This window comes from Solanum dulcamara, chromosome 12 (genome assembly GCF_947179165.1).
Source record: "Solanum dulcamara chromosome 12, daSolDulc1.2, whole genome shotgun sequence".
Taxonomy (NCBI): Eukaryota; Viridiplantae; Streptophyta; class Magnoliopsida; order Solanales; family Solanaceae; genus Solanum; species Solanum dulcamara.
This window is the reverse complement of record NC_077248.1, coordinates 58,794,403-58,808,635: the sequence shown is the minus strand read 5'-3', so window position 1 is coordinate 58,808,635 and position 14,233 is coordinate 58,794,403. Positions and strand designations below refer to the sequence as shown.

Here is a 14,233-nt window from a genome sequence, read left to right as displayed (position 1 = left end):
AATTTTGAATATGATGATAAGAATATTTAGATTTAAATGTCATTTCATATAGACATCATGCCCATAGGATTTTATAATTTTGATACATCATGTCTATATATTTTAATTAATATTTTTTTAACATACCATTTTGTATAGACATCATGTCCATAGGATTTATAATTTTTAATATATCATGTCTATATATATTTTAATCAATATTTTTAACATGCTAATCACTTAGAAATCACTTATAGAATTTTATGTTAAATACCATATAGCAATTCATGTCCATGAGATTTAATGAATATTTAAGTATTTATAGTGCTATGGTCCTTATTGGTTTTTTTTTTAAAACTCATTATATGGGTGTAATAAATATTGACAAAATGTTATTAGGTAGTGTCGATATGAAATAATTCCTAGCTTAAAAGCATGCCATTGGGGTATAGAAATTGTGAGTAGGTTTTAATAAATATTCTGGTATTATTCCATTTTGAAATCATGTCTACATTTTGATAAATTTTCATTTCATTCAGAATTCATATCTATGGTATTTTAATAAATCTTTAGCATGTTATTAACTAAAATCATATTAATAGGATTTGAAACACTATTAGTTAATAACTAAAATTATCAAGCATTTTTTCCATATTATTCAAGTTTTTATATTTGTGATACCTACATCTGATTGTATGCACACACATATAATTATTATAACTTTCACTATTTATCTGTGTTTTTAAGCATGCTAAATAATTAATCTAGAGGCTTACTTGAGATTTTATGTGCTAACTGCTCGTCCCATCTGTTTTGTTTGACGATGTATCTAATTAGGATGACTATATTTTCTTTAGTATAAAACCCACCAGAATAGTACGTCCAATGCCTCTTGGATATTAAGTTGGGACGTTAGACATCTTTTAGGACGTTAGATTTTCTTATTTTTTTTAGATCGTTTTAGGATTATAACAATAAATAAACTTAAGAGGGGTAGGGGTAGATAGACCCTTCGGAAATGAAGGAAGTCGACCCGAGCAGAAAATGAAAAAATATTATATTTTTGTCTTCCGATTAATAAGCCGGCGCTGATCCGAAGAATATGAATATATAAATATTTTTATCCTGTCTATTTTAAAATATTTTCATTGATATATATTTGGGGTAGTTTAATGTTAAAAACTAAATTGTTTTCTTCTAGGTATCACTAATTTCTATTGTATTTAATCTTTTTTTTATTAGTTAATAATATTTATTTATCCTGTATTAATTCTAATATTAATTGTTTAGTTTAACCTAATTAAATTCCTTAAAGAGAAACCATTTTTTTATGATCGTTTGTTTAATTTAAATAATTTATTTAATTATCCCTCTTTTATTTAATCATTTTTATAGCAAGTCTATTACTCTTATAAATTATCTAAAAATATTTCAAAATTTATATTTCTTTCAAATTGTTTAATGCTTCGATTATTGTTTAAAACACATTTTCTCAAAGTTAGTTAACTAATTTTCAAATCGTTGGACAACCGCATGTTAGCGGCTATTTTAAGTGCTAAAACCTTCTTAAAATGGTAATATGAACCTCGTACTTTTTTCTCTGAATTTTTAAGACTTAAATCTGTTAGAGTCTTTTAAATTAAGTTTTCTTAATTTCTTTAAAAAATTAAGTGGCGATTCTTCTTTTACAAAATTGAATTTTTCTCTAAAAATTGAAATTAATTTTAAACTGTCTTTTTTTCCGACATAACAAAAGTCACCACACATGAGCCAAGGACCATTATAATAAGACTTAATATTATACAGATTATTCCAAAGCGTGTTTCTTTGAGTGTAATTTGTACTAGCATATATTATACTAAGCATCCAAGGGTCATGAAGAGGGTGTACCTTAACAGTGGCATGCAACTCCTGAGTGGACTGACGAACACAAGTGACTGTGACGGCATTATCATGCCAGAAAAGCACAATCCCTCCAGATCTTCCTATAGCAGGTTGTTCGATCATTCCACTAAAGTGGAGAGAATCACGAAGCCTGGAGTGATCTTCCATCCTAGTTTCAAGTAAAGCTAACACCGAAGGGTTATAGATAGGAACCATTTCCTTAAGATTTCTCAGGGCAGTATCATTAGCAACATCCTGAATGTTCCAAACAATGAAACTATTAGGCCTATTCATCATGGGAACAAAGTTTGCATGGATCTCAGTTGGTCCCTCCAGTTGGGGAACCTCCTTCAAGGTTGGGCTCATCACCACCGCAAATTTTGCTGCCGCTCGATTGATCAGAGGACGAATGTCTATAAAGCATTTCGCGCAATTGGGCAATGAAAGATGTATTTCTTGTCGTCCATTTCCGGAAATAGCATAAGGGCTACTTCTCTTAGATTTGCTATTTCGGTAAACGTACGTTCCAGCTCCCTTCCTTCCCTTATTTGCACCTGCTCCTGAGGGGCCTATTGTTGTTGCATGTTCCCCTGGAATTGTTCCTGCTACTATTTCTGTGGGATCGTCATCTGAGGTGTCCATGGAACAAACAGCATTTTCGATTCCATGTTCTCCCTTGGACTGAAGAAAGGGAGATCCGGTCTTATCAATGGGTTCAGTAGCGGGTTGAAATGTGTGGGCATGTCCCACATCTGTTGCATGGAGTGGAAGATGTTCGAAGCCACTGCAGGAGCCAATGGGATCAAGATGTTGTTCAGCCACACATGATATGTGTAGTTGTCCATGGCCAACGTCATTGCTTCGGTGACTAACTGAGCAAGGAAGTTGGGGTTTTGGAGAATGATCATCACTTCCTGACCCTCGATGTCCAGAGTAAAGAAAGTTGCCTGGTTCTGGAGACCCACCTCTAGCCATGAGTGTGGTGGTTGACTCAGTGGGAGTGCTTGGGTGGCATATACTGCTGTTGGATTTGGAATAGGGTTCAGAGGCAGTAGATCGTCGTCCATGGCTGGAGTTCGTGGAACACTTTGAGATAGAAGAGCTACTCTGTTTCTTTTTTTTTTTATGGGAACAGACCCTACACTAGGCTCCCACCTCTCATGCACAGTTAGGGGTTGAGCATCACCCCCAAGCCTTAACATAAAAATAAAACAGAAAAATACAAGGAGGGGGACATAAACCTTACCTCCGATCCTATGTTGGTTCATAAGTCGGCTAACCTATTAAGGTCGGCTAACTCATCCCCGTAGCAAAAGGAGCTATCTATAACTAGAAAGCAGTAAACCTATGAGAGGACTCCTCCCGATACAAGTCGACTAAGAAAGCATAAATGAGGGAGACTCTCCCCTTCCATGAGAAGACAAGAAAGTAACCTACACTAGTCCTATTCAACTATGCTACGTACCATACATAGCTAAATTGAAGAAGAACAAGTATATGAACCTTCTATCTTGCATGGGGTGAAGAAGCTCTTTTCATCTTTGCCCTTTCTCGTCTTGTCGTACCAAGTGAGTCCAGATGGAAGGATGCATCAACTTCAAGATCATGATTATAGCAGCTCTGGAGGATGAAAAATGGAAAGAAGTGTAACAGTCAGCAGCTTTGGAGCTGTATCAGTCAGCATCTTTGGAGTTGTTGTTGAGGATGATATGGTCCTGAGTTGCTGTATGTAGCGGATGTAAGTGGTGCAGCTGTGGCTGAACTGCTGCTTGGAGATCCAACTGCAATCAAAAACTAATGAGGCACAAATGCTAAAGCAGTGCATCCACAATGTTAGAGATGCAGCTGGGATGTCCAAGTGCTTGGCTGCATTTTGTGTCCCTAGATTGCATCTCAGCAAGTAAGTAGCATCTTGCAGTAGCAGTGTGCATGATATTGAAGGCTTCTAGGTTGTTGTACTCCAGTGTTGCTGTGATTGTAGTAGCCAGCAGAAGACAGTTTGTAATGGAGCTCTAGTTGGTTTCTTTATTACTTGCATGCATTGTAGGAGGTATCCTGTAATAGAGGGCCCCATTAAGAGTTGTAATTCTGCTGATTCCTGCAAGTCTGCAATCTCCTTGGGTGCTGCATGTTGTTGGAGATGTTGTGTATTGTGTCTTGTATCCACAAATGTTACTTGATTTAATGTATCTCCAGCTACCTGCAAATGCATAAAACCAAGCCAACCAAACAAAAAACCAATAGGCACAAACAGAAATGGAAATCCCCGAGTTGCTGTGGTTAAGGTATAGTTGCTGTGGATGGACCAATTGTTGAGACTGTAGCTCCTCATGTTCTTACTGGTGTTGAAGCAGTTGTACCTGCACAAAGAGACACACAACAGGGAACAAAAATATAGTACTGTTGTTGCTGCTGCTATAGCCCATCTGTTGCAGGTATGTGTTGATGTTGCTTTATGTTCTAGTGAGTTGTTGTATGCTGGAGACCTTGTTCTTGGAGATTTCAATTGTGTATTGTACCTGCACAAGTAAAAGAACCAGAGGAAAAGTACCTCCAAGACTTCTGCACAGCAAAAACTGTGCTGTAGTTCTGAATGTCCATTGTAGGCATGTAGTTTCTCATTGTATGCTGCATGTTGTTGGAGTTGTTGTGTGTTGTGGCTTGTGAACATGTCTCCAAGTGTTACATGCTTTAGTATACCTCCAGCTATCTGCAAATGCATAGAACCAAGCCAGCAAGACCAAAAACAAACATGCAAAAACCTTAAATCGGCTAACTTTTTCAAGGTCGCTCGACTAACGTCTTCGGTTGTTCGTTGGAGTTGAAACTTCTTGGGCTTTGCAATTACTGTATTTTCTGTTGTCCTGCAATTTTTGGAGGACTTTTCCATAAGTTGGAATTTCCAAATTGAGACTTGCTCCATCATGAGACTTAAGTCGGCCAACTTTTTCAAGGTCGCTCGACTAACGTCTCTACTTATCCATTTGAGTTGAAACTTCTTGGGCTCTACAGGAGGTGTATTTGCTGTAATCTTGCCCAATTTGGAGTTCTTTTGGTGTTGCATGATGTATTTGTTGAGTGTTGGTGGTTGCCTCTGGCTTCTGCTGTTGCTGTTAGGTTGCTGCTGATGATGATTAGTGGCATTCACTTTTGCTGATGTAATGGAGCTTTTGCAATTGATGTTGTTGAGTTGATGCAGGTCTATGGTGGGTTGTTGGTCCTTAAACATTGTTCCTGCAAAATTAAAACCAACAAGAAGGGAACTCCTAGAGTTGAATGAGCCTCCACCTGCTGTTAATGTACTGTAGTTGCTCCATGTGCTGTTGTGGAGTTGTTGTATGTATGTAGATGGTAGGTGTTGCATGAATTCCAGGCAAAGCTGCTGCAACACCACCACATGGCTCAAAGTTGCATGATACCTGAACAATGAGACACCCAACAGTAAACAGAATTGGAACTTAAGTTTCCTTTTTGATGGCTGTTGAGTGTGGATCCATGTGTGTGATGTTGTGTTGCTGGTCTGGGTTGTTGTTGCTGTATGCTCTTGAGTGTTATGATAGGTGGAAGTTCTTGTTCTTGGAGGGTGCAGATGTGTAGAGGGTTCAATGTTGACATCATACGCGAAATAAGAAAGAAGAAAGTGGGGTAAAAGGGATAAATAATTTGAATTATGGGTCCATTAAGAATAAATAGTTTGGATTGAATCCAATTTGGATAAATAGTTTTACTATTGAATCTATTTTGTATAGTTCTTCCAAGTTTAAAATCTCACCCTTGTCCACTTTCTTTCGATTGTTTTATGTTATCATTTTCTTCTCTTCTCATTTTCTCACTTCTTCCGGCCACTAACATCGCCCACTCCCTCCCCTTTTTTTTTCTCATCAACTGTAGCGAACATCAACTCGTCGTCTCTTTTTTCTTTACCATTTTTTTCACGATTTTCTCTTCTTTCACTTGGATACAAAAATGCTTATCCTCTCCAAATAATTTTCAGCCAAAGTACGACGGTGGTTGATATTTATTTCGCTTAATATTCATTTTCAGATATGGTTTTTGACACAATACTTTCTTGGAAGAATTTTAAGAGAAGATAAACCAGTGAAAACAATGAAAGTAGTATGTCTGCAGGAATTATCGTTAACGATTTGATTGGGACACATCCAATTGAAAGTCTAATTCCAACCTGCTTGAGTTGTTGACCATCACCTGACCTCATACGGGAGGCCCCACGCCGAGTGATTCTCCCCAAAAACACTGTGTGGGTCCATTCCATGCAATTAGTCAATAACAGCTGCAAATCACTGCAGAATTGTTGAAAGGCAACAAATGTATTTTTGCTGTAAAATTGGATTGTCAACAAATGTTGACAAACGGTTTTTGAATGGTTATTTGCCATGATGTCATCAGTGACAATAAAGGGCAAATTTTCTCATTTATTACGTACCAATTCACAGATAGAAAAATATTTAGAGAACTGTGAAGTTTTCATAGATTATATATAAGAAAATAGTCTGTGAAAAAAAATAGAGTGTGTGAGATATATTAGTAAGGTGGTAAATCAAAAGAGTGTTATTTCTTTTGAATGTGTGGTAGTCATTTTTGAGTATTGTACTCGTGACTACACGATGTAAAATTCCTTACTATAGTGATATCGGTTGCTCCTCTTGGCCCGTGATTTTTTTCCTTACTTAAAAGGATTTCCACGTAAAATTCTTGATGTCATTATTTTTTCATTTTATTTCATTATTTTGATCATATATATTTTTGTATTAGTCCGCTTTTTCCCAACACACTGTTGAAGAAGATATACTTTTCTGTCAAGTTTGTCAGTTCTTCAATGCTCCTCCATTTATACATTGTGTAATTAGTGTAATAATCGTATAATTACAATGTATACATCAAGTATATATTGGTTATACATTCATTGTACACAAATTATACAGAAAATTGGGCATGAAAGATTATAGAGGATACAATTGGTACTGATAATTTGAAAGAAAAAAAGGTATAATATGTACTCTTCAATTTTGTGATTTAGAAATAATATGTACCTTGTTATAAAAATAAAATGGCTCATATATACCACTGTCATTACACAAGTGGCCTAAATATACCCTTTTTGGTTGACAAATAAAGTTAAAAAATGATTTTTTATTTAATTTTTAATTGTATATTAAAATAAAATATATACAAAAGTATATTTGATCCTTCTTTCAAAGTTTGGGGTATATTCACTCCTTCTCACGAGTGATTTTTTATAACTATTTTGATTCAACGGCTAATTTGTATTTTAAATATCTTTCTTGTGGATCTGTTTACTTATCATTATCTAATTTTTTTATTTTTTTTCATTATTTTCTTTTATTTTTAGTGTGAAAATATGAAAAATAAAAAATTGAGGGTAATTTTCCCCATAAAGTTTTATTAAATAGTAAAGACAAAATTAAAAACCACAAACATAAAAGACAAACATTAACGACTACACGGAATATGGGCAGTCAGTGCAAAGCAAAAACTTGTAGATAAATTTAAAGATTTTTGTAGGCCAATTTGTCCAACTTATAACATCGAAATATGAATACAATAAAAATGAGTCATTAATAGAAAAACTAGGACAGAAATGGCACGTGTTCGCTTATGAAAATATAATCCGTCCAATAGAATCGGTCTTTTTTTTTGCGTAGAATAAATTTTTGTGGTGAGAATTTAGAAAAACCAGGAGATTTCCTAAGTAGTAGGGTTAAAGTTTGATTATATATAGCATGAAATTGCATTAGTTTGAATTTCATAGCTAGCTTTTCTTATATTTTTACATGTAAATTATAAAAAAAAATGGATCGGTCAAGTAAAAAAGGGTCCAAAATGGCATGTTGTTTCCCTGTTATCCTTGACCGATCCTTCAGAAGCAGCTTCAAGCTATCTAAGAGCTCTTCTTCTGATAAACTCAATAAAAGCAAGAGCTCTATATGTAAGGACTCCTTTTTTATCATTACTATATGAAAATATAAAATTAGCAATTCGTTTGGAAATTCCTAGCTAATGCGTAATTGAATTTTCTTATAATCTATCGCTTCATAATGGAATTAGTATGAGATTTTTGTTGTATAGCTATAAAATTTTGCATAGATTCTCAAATCTCCGACAAACAAAATTTCCATGCGCGCTTTCTTTCTCTCCTCCATCCCCTCATTCTTCTTTTTTTAAGTAAATAAGATTTTCATAATTAATATATAAAATAATGAAAATCTCATTTTCTTGACACCCATAATATGACCTATATTTAATATAGGTCATAGTGTATTTTTGCAGTAATTCCTATGCATGATCACGATGACAAAGCCAGAAATTATAACAAGAAAATTCAACGAAAAAATAAATAAATGATCAAGTGCCACAACTGAGAATTCAATATTGCAACCTTTAATTAAATAATATCTGAACCACCTTTTATCACTACATATAATATAATATAGAAGTTTTCATGTGTCAAAATAATTTATTTATATCAATTTATATAATACACATGAAAAATTTGTTTTTCGGCAAAAGAAATTTAATTGAACACCTCTTCAGATTTGTAACTCTTCCACGACATAATTCAGCAGCATCGAGTTCATTTGAATTTGATAATAACGTTAAATAACACATATTGTTATAGGTTCACCAACATCGCTATCGATGAAGAAAAAGGAGGTCCAAGAAAACGATCACCTTGTTGTATGTTTCGGGGAGTTGTTGATAGATTTTGTACCTACAGTATCTGGAGTTTCACTTGCAGAAGCACCTAGTTTTAAGAAGGCTCCTGGTGGAGCTCCGGCTAATGTTGCCGTTGGTATTGCAAGATTAGGAGGTTCTTCCGCCTTTATTGGCAAGGTATACTCACATTTATTAATTAATTCAGAGTGAACGATCAAACATACATCTAAAGTATGCTAGTTTTTTGAGTTTCATATGTGCGAGTTTTCTACTTCAACTGTCAGCAACTGTTTATCAAAACATACATTTTCTATCTTACGTTTGTAGGTGGGTGCAGATGAATTTGGTTACATGTTAGCTGATATATTAAAAGAGAACCATGTTGACAATTCTGGGATGCGTTTTGACACTCATGCAAGGACAGCTTTGGCTTTTGTCACATTGAAAGCAGATGGTGAGAGAGAATTTATGTTTTTCCGTAATCCAAGTGCTGACATGCTTCTAACTGAGGCAGAGCTGGACAAAGATCTCATTCAAAAGGTAACGTAACACAAAAACATGCTCTTTTCATGTCTTCTAACTTTGAGTGTGCAACAAGTAGAAATATTTAAACTTGTATAAAATTGAACAAATAGTCACATTTGTCCTACGTGACAATTTTATATCCTATTTGACGTCCTACCAAGCATGTGTTTACTAGTCTAATTTATACAAGTTTAAGTGCTTACTTGTGTACAATCAAAATTGAAGAACATAGATATCAGCTGAAGCCAAGTTAGAAGCAAATTTCATTTTTGAGTAATACATAACTCAAATTATTTCCCCATTTTTACAGGCAAGAATATTTCACTATGGGTCAATCTCTTTGATTGCGGAACCATGTAGGTCAGCTCATCTTGCTGCCATGGAGACTGCTAAAAAAGCAGGCTGCATTCTCTCTTATGACCCAAATCTAAGGTTACCCTTATGGACATCCGCTGAGGCTGCTCGTGAAGGAATTTTAAGAATTTGGGACCAAGCTGACATTATTAAGGTAAGTACAATAAATATTACTACGTGTTATAGCATGTTATTACTAGATTGTTTTTATCTGTTATAGCAGGTTATCACTCTATATATTACAATTTTTAGATTAGCATATCAGATTTGACATAAAGAGTTAGTTATTGTTATAATGTGGATGAAAATAAATTTCAGGTAAGCGAAGATGAAATCACATTCTTGACAAATGGTGAAGATGCCTATGATGACAATGTGGTCATGTCTAAGCTTTTCCACTCTAACCTTAAACTTTTGCTCGTAACCGAAGGCGGAGACGGTTGCAGATACTATACTAAGGTTAGTCACTAAAACTTTGTTACGGTTATTGATTTGATTGTGTAAATATTTTTTATAGCATATACATACGTATGTAATTAAAAAAATACTGACAATTTAATTATTTCAGAATTTTCATGGGAGAGTGAATGGAATTAAAGTCACAGCAGTTGACACCACAGGAGCAGGTGATGCATTTGTTGGTGGACTTCTCAACAGTATGGCCTCAGATCCAGACATTTACATGGTACTATCATCATCATTGCAATTATTTATTTATTACATCGTACATCCTGTATATAAATTAAATCTCGATTAATTTATTTTTGGGTGCGGTGTAGGATGAGAAGAAATTAAGGGATGCCCTCCTTTTTGCTAATGGATGTGGAGCAATAACTGTAACAGAAAAAGGAGCAATTCCTGCATTGCCTACAAAAGAAGCAGTACTTAAAATCTTGGATGGTGCCACTGCTAATTGATCAAATCATCTATGCACCCCACCCCCTAAAACATACAAACAAACAAACAAAAAAATCCTAATAATATGACATTGCACCACTTGTGTAAAAAATATTATTGTGTTATTTAGTCCATTATATAGATATTGCTATCCCTGTAACAAAATGTTGATATAATTCTGTTAAAACATATGTATATTTTGTTACTCCTCCTGTATTAAGGTTAGCAAAACAGAAATAATAAAGATGAAAATAAAAAATAATATCCAAATCCACATAATTCATTGTGTGTCCTCAAGGAATTTAATCCCCTCACTGTATCCGAGGTTATAGATTATTTCCTCCCAAGATAAAACGGATAAATTATTAAAGAAGTAGTGATACCTCAAACTTCAATAATTTCAGTGAACTCAAAAACCAGCAACAAAATCACACAAAAACTCAACTTTGTTTGTAAGAAAATATATGCAGAAGAGGGATAATTCAAAAAACAAAGAAGAGAAAAATCCTCTATTTATAGACAACAAAGGGTAGTGTAAACAAGTGTTTATTGTGGCTTATCGGAAAAGTCACAATTCTTCACAAAAATCACGACCTTTCACAAAAGTCGCAACTCTTTAAAAAAGTCACATCTTTTTTGGAAAAGTCGCAACCTTTCGAAAATGTGACAATCTTTCATTTTTCATTTACACCTTTAAAACCCAACAATCCCCCACATGAATGGTGAATGACTATTGTTAAAACATATGCATAAAAAATTGTGTGATTTGTAAGTAAGAATTAATTACATCTGGATAAGTAGATTTTCCTTTGAACTTTCCGTAGTGAACATATATCGGATATACTCGGTCAATCGGTAGATTTGATATCTTTGAACCGTCGAGCTTTGGTGTATACCTAGACAACATAAGTCACATAATCAACCCTTTAACTATTTTTGGTTCTCATTGTTTTGTTCATTTCAGTCATGAACACTTCTTGGTTCATAAGTGCGTAGAGAACTGGCCTTACCGGATTCTCCTTGAAGCGGCTTACACTTCACACTTACATAAGTGATATCTAAATGTGTTATCCCATAGAAACACCATTTGATATGCCCTGTATCAAACTTAGATATCATTAAAAGGTCCTAATGCCTTATCCTTGTTACTGAACATTGTCGCATCATGAGAATGGATCATAAAAATTATTTTAACAATGTTGAATCGTCATCAATGACTTTGTTGATCTCCTTGAGCCTAGATCTTGGGATCTCCAGTCTTCTAGATAGAGTTATCGCCACGATAATTTGTCATCGACCATAGTCCCATTCCCTTTGATGATCGCTCAACTCCCTCTCTAGTTAGGCCTTTTGTAAGTGGATCCGAGACATTATCTTTTGACTTTACATAGTCAATTGTGATAATTCTACTAGAGAGTAATTGCCTAGCGGTATTATATCTTCGTCGTATGTGACGAGACTTACCGTTATACATAACGCTCTCAACTCTTCCTATTGCAGCTTGACTATCACAATTTATGCATATAAGAGCCATTGGTTTAGGACAAAATGGAATATCTTCTAAGAAATTTTGGAGTCATTCTGCTTCTTCACCGGCCTTGTTTAAGGCTATAAACTCAGACTCCATTATAGAGCGAGCTATACATGTTTGTTTGGAAGATTTCCAAGATATCGCTCCTCCACCAATGGTGAAAACGTATCCACTAGTGGACTTAGTTTCAGTTGACCCAGTAATCCAATTTGCATCATTATATCCTTCAACAACTACTGGATACTTATTGTAATGTAAAGGAAAGTTTTGAGTATGTTCTAAATACCCCAAAACTCGTTTCATTGCCATCCAATGATTTTAGTTGGGATTACTCGTGTATCAACTTAATTTACTTATAGCACAAGCTATGTCTGGCCGTGTACAATTCATAATATAGTTTTGTACGGATAGATATGTTCAAAACATTCAGCATTATCTGATTCTATTATCATATTCTCATGAATATCCTGATGTTTGGACTTGTGAATCAAAAATCGACATGCTTTACTATTTGTAGCATATCCAATGAAAACACAGTCCACAGTCTTAGGTCCTATTATGACTCTCTTAGATTTAGGAACTTGGATTTTGGCTAGACACCCCCACACTTTGAAATATTTCAAGTTTGGTTTTCTTTCTTTCCATTTCTCATATGGAATAGACTGTTTTTTGCTATGGGGAACTCTATTGAGTATTCGATTTGTTGTAAGGATGACTTCCCCCCACAAGTTTTGTAGTAAACCTGAACTTATAAGTAATGCATTCATCATTTCCTTTAAAGTTCGATTCTTCCTTTCTTCAATTCCATTTGATTGAGGTGAGTAAGGGGCAGTAGTTTGATGGATGATTCCATTTTCCAAACATATTTCTGCAAAATGAGATTCATACTCTCCACCTTTATCACTTCTTATTATTTTTATCTTTTTATTCAATTGATTTTCAACTTCAGTTTTGTATTGTCTAAATGCTTCTATTGCTTCATCCTTATTATTTAACAAATAGATAAGATAATATCTAGTGCAATCGTCAATAAAAGTTATAAAATACTTTTTCCCACCATGAGTTGGTGTTGAATTCATATCACAAATGTCTGTGTGAATCAATTCTAAGAGACTGAAATTCCTTTCAACAGATTTATAAGGATGCTTAGCATACTTAGATTCAACACATACTTGACATTTTGATTTATTGCACTCAAAGTTAGGCATTACATTTAAGTTAAATCAGTTTTCGCAAGGTTTTATGATTGACATGTCCTAAACGTGAATGCCATAAATTATTTGACTCAAGTAAGTAAAAAGAAGCTTGCATTTTATTATTATCAACAATCATTACATTTAGTTTGAACAGACCCTCAGTGAGGTAGCCTTTTCCTAAATACATTTCATCTTACTGACAACTACTTTGTCTGAAATTAGAACACACTTGAATCCATTTTTGATAAGAAGACCAGCAGAAACCAAGTTCTTTCTCATTTCTGGAATATGACAAACTTTGTTCAGCATCACCACTTTACCGGATGTCATTTTTTGGAATACTCTACCATATCCTTCTACCTTAGCCGTTGCAGAATTTCCCATATAGATAGTCGCATCAAGTGCGCCAGATTGAATAAATAGCGAAGGCTTCTCGGACCGCACAAACATGCGACGTAGCTCCTGAATCAAGCGACCATTCTTTGGAATTTCCTACCAGTTGCATTTAGTCATTATTGCACATAAGTTTTCAACATCTCCATTTGTATCAACCATATTAGATTGACCTTTCTTCTTTTCCTTCTTGGGAGCATGACATTCCACAGTCTTATGTCCAGTTTTTCCACAGTTGTGGCAGTCTCCGTTGAACTTCTTTTTGCTAGGATAGTTCTTTGGTCCAAAAGGTTTTTTTTCCTCTTTTTTGATTTATTTGGACCATCCTCAACAATATTTGTTCTCATAATTGTTGAGTTTCCTCTAGCCTTCTTTTCGACAGCCTTGTTGTCTTCCTCGATCCTAAGACGAACATTCAAATCTTTAAGAGTCATCTCCTTTCGCTTGTGCTTCAAATAATTTTTAAAGTCTTTCCATGAAGGAGATAGTTTTTCAATAAACGCTGCTACTTAAAATGTCCCATTTATGACGATACCTACAATGGATAATTTAAAATCACTACTATATTCAATAATTTTATCAATATAACTATTGAATTTGATCATACCTTCTGTCAAGAGATCATGAATAATGACTTATAATTCTTGGACTTGAGACATCACAGTCTTGCTATCAAGCATCTTATAGTCCAAAAATTTTGCAGCCACAAACTTCTTTAAGCCTGCATCTTCAGTTTTGTATTTCTTCTCAAGAGCATACCAGAGTTCTTTAGAGGTTT

The 14,233-nt window shown here is 34.6% G+C and overlaps 1 protein-coding gene across 1 annotated transcript; it reads left to right on the top strand.

Annotated features, from left to right (window-relative positions):
- The first annotated feature begins 7,682 nt into the window (after positions 1-7,682).
- LOC129876739 (probable fructokinase-7) lies at positions 7,683-10,376 on the top strand. The gene is made up of 7 exons (XM_055952239.1): positions 7,683-7,831; positions 8,522-8,736; positions 8,887-9,099; positions 9,395-9,592; positions 9,757-9,897; positions 10,007-10,123; positions 10,218-10,376. Exons 1-7 carry the CDS (start codon positions 7,696-7,698, stop codon positions 10,353-10,355), a joined length of 1,158 nt encoding a protein of 385 aa, XP_055808214.1. The 5' UTR covers positions 7,683-7,695; the 3' UTR covers positions 10,356-10,376.
- The last annotated feature ends 3,857 nt before the right edge of the window (positions 10,377-14,233 follow it).

Coding starts and splice junctions, on each gene's coding strand:
- LOC129876739 (XM_055952239.1), top strand. CDS start 7,696: ATGGATCGGTCAAGTAAAAAAGGGTCCAAAATGGCATGTTGTTTCCCT. Junction 8,737..8,886: donor CTTCCGCCTTTATTGGCAAG/GTATACTCACAT, acceptor TTACGTTTGTAG/GTGGGTGCAGATGAATTTGG. Junction 10,124..10,217: donor CAGATCCAGACATTTACATG/GTACTATCATCA, acceptor GGTGCGGTGTAG/GATGAGAAGAAATTAAGGGA.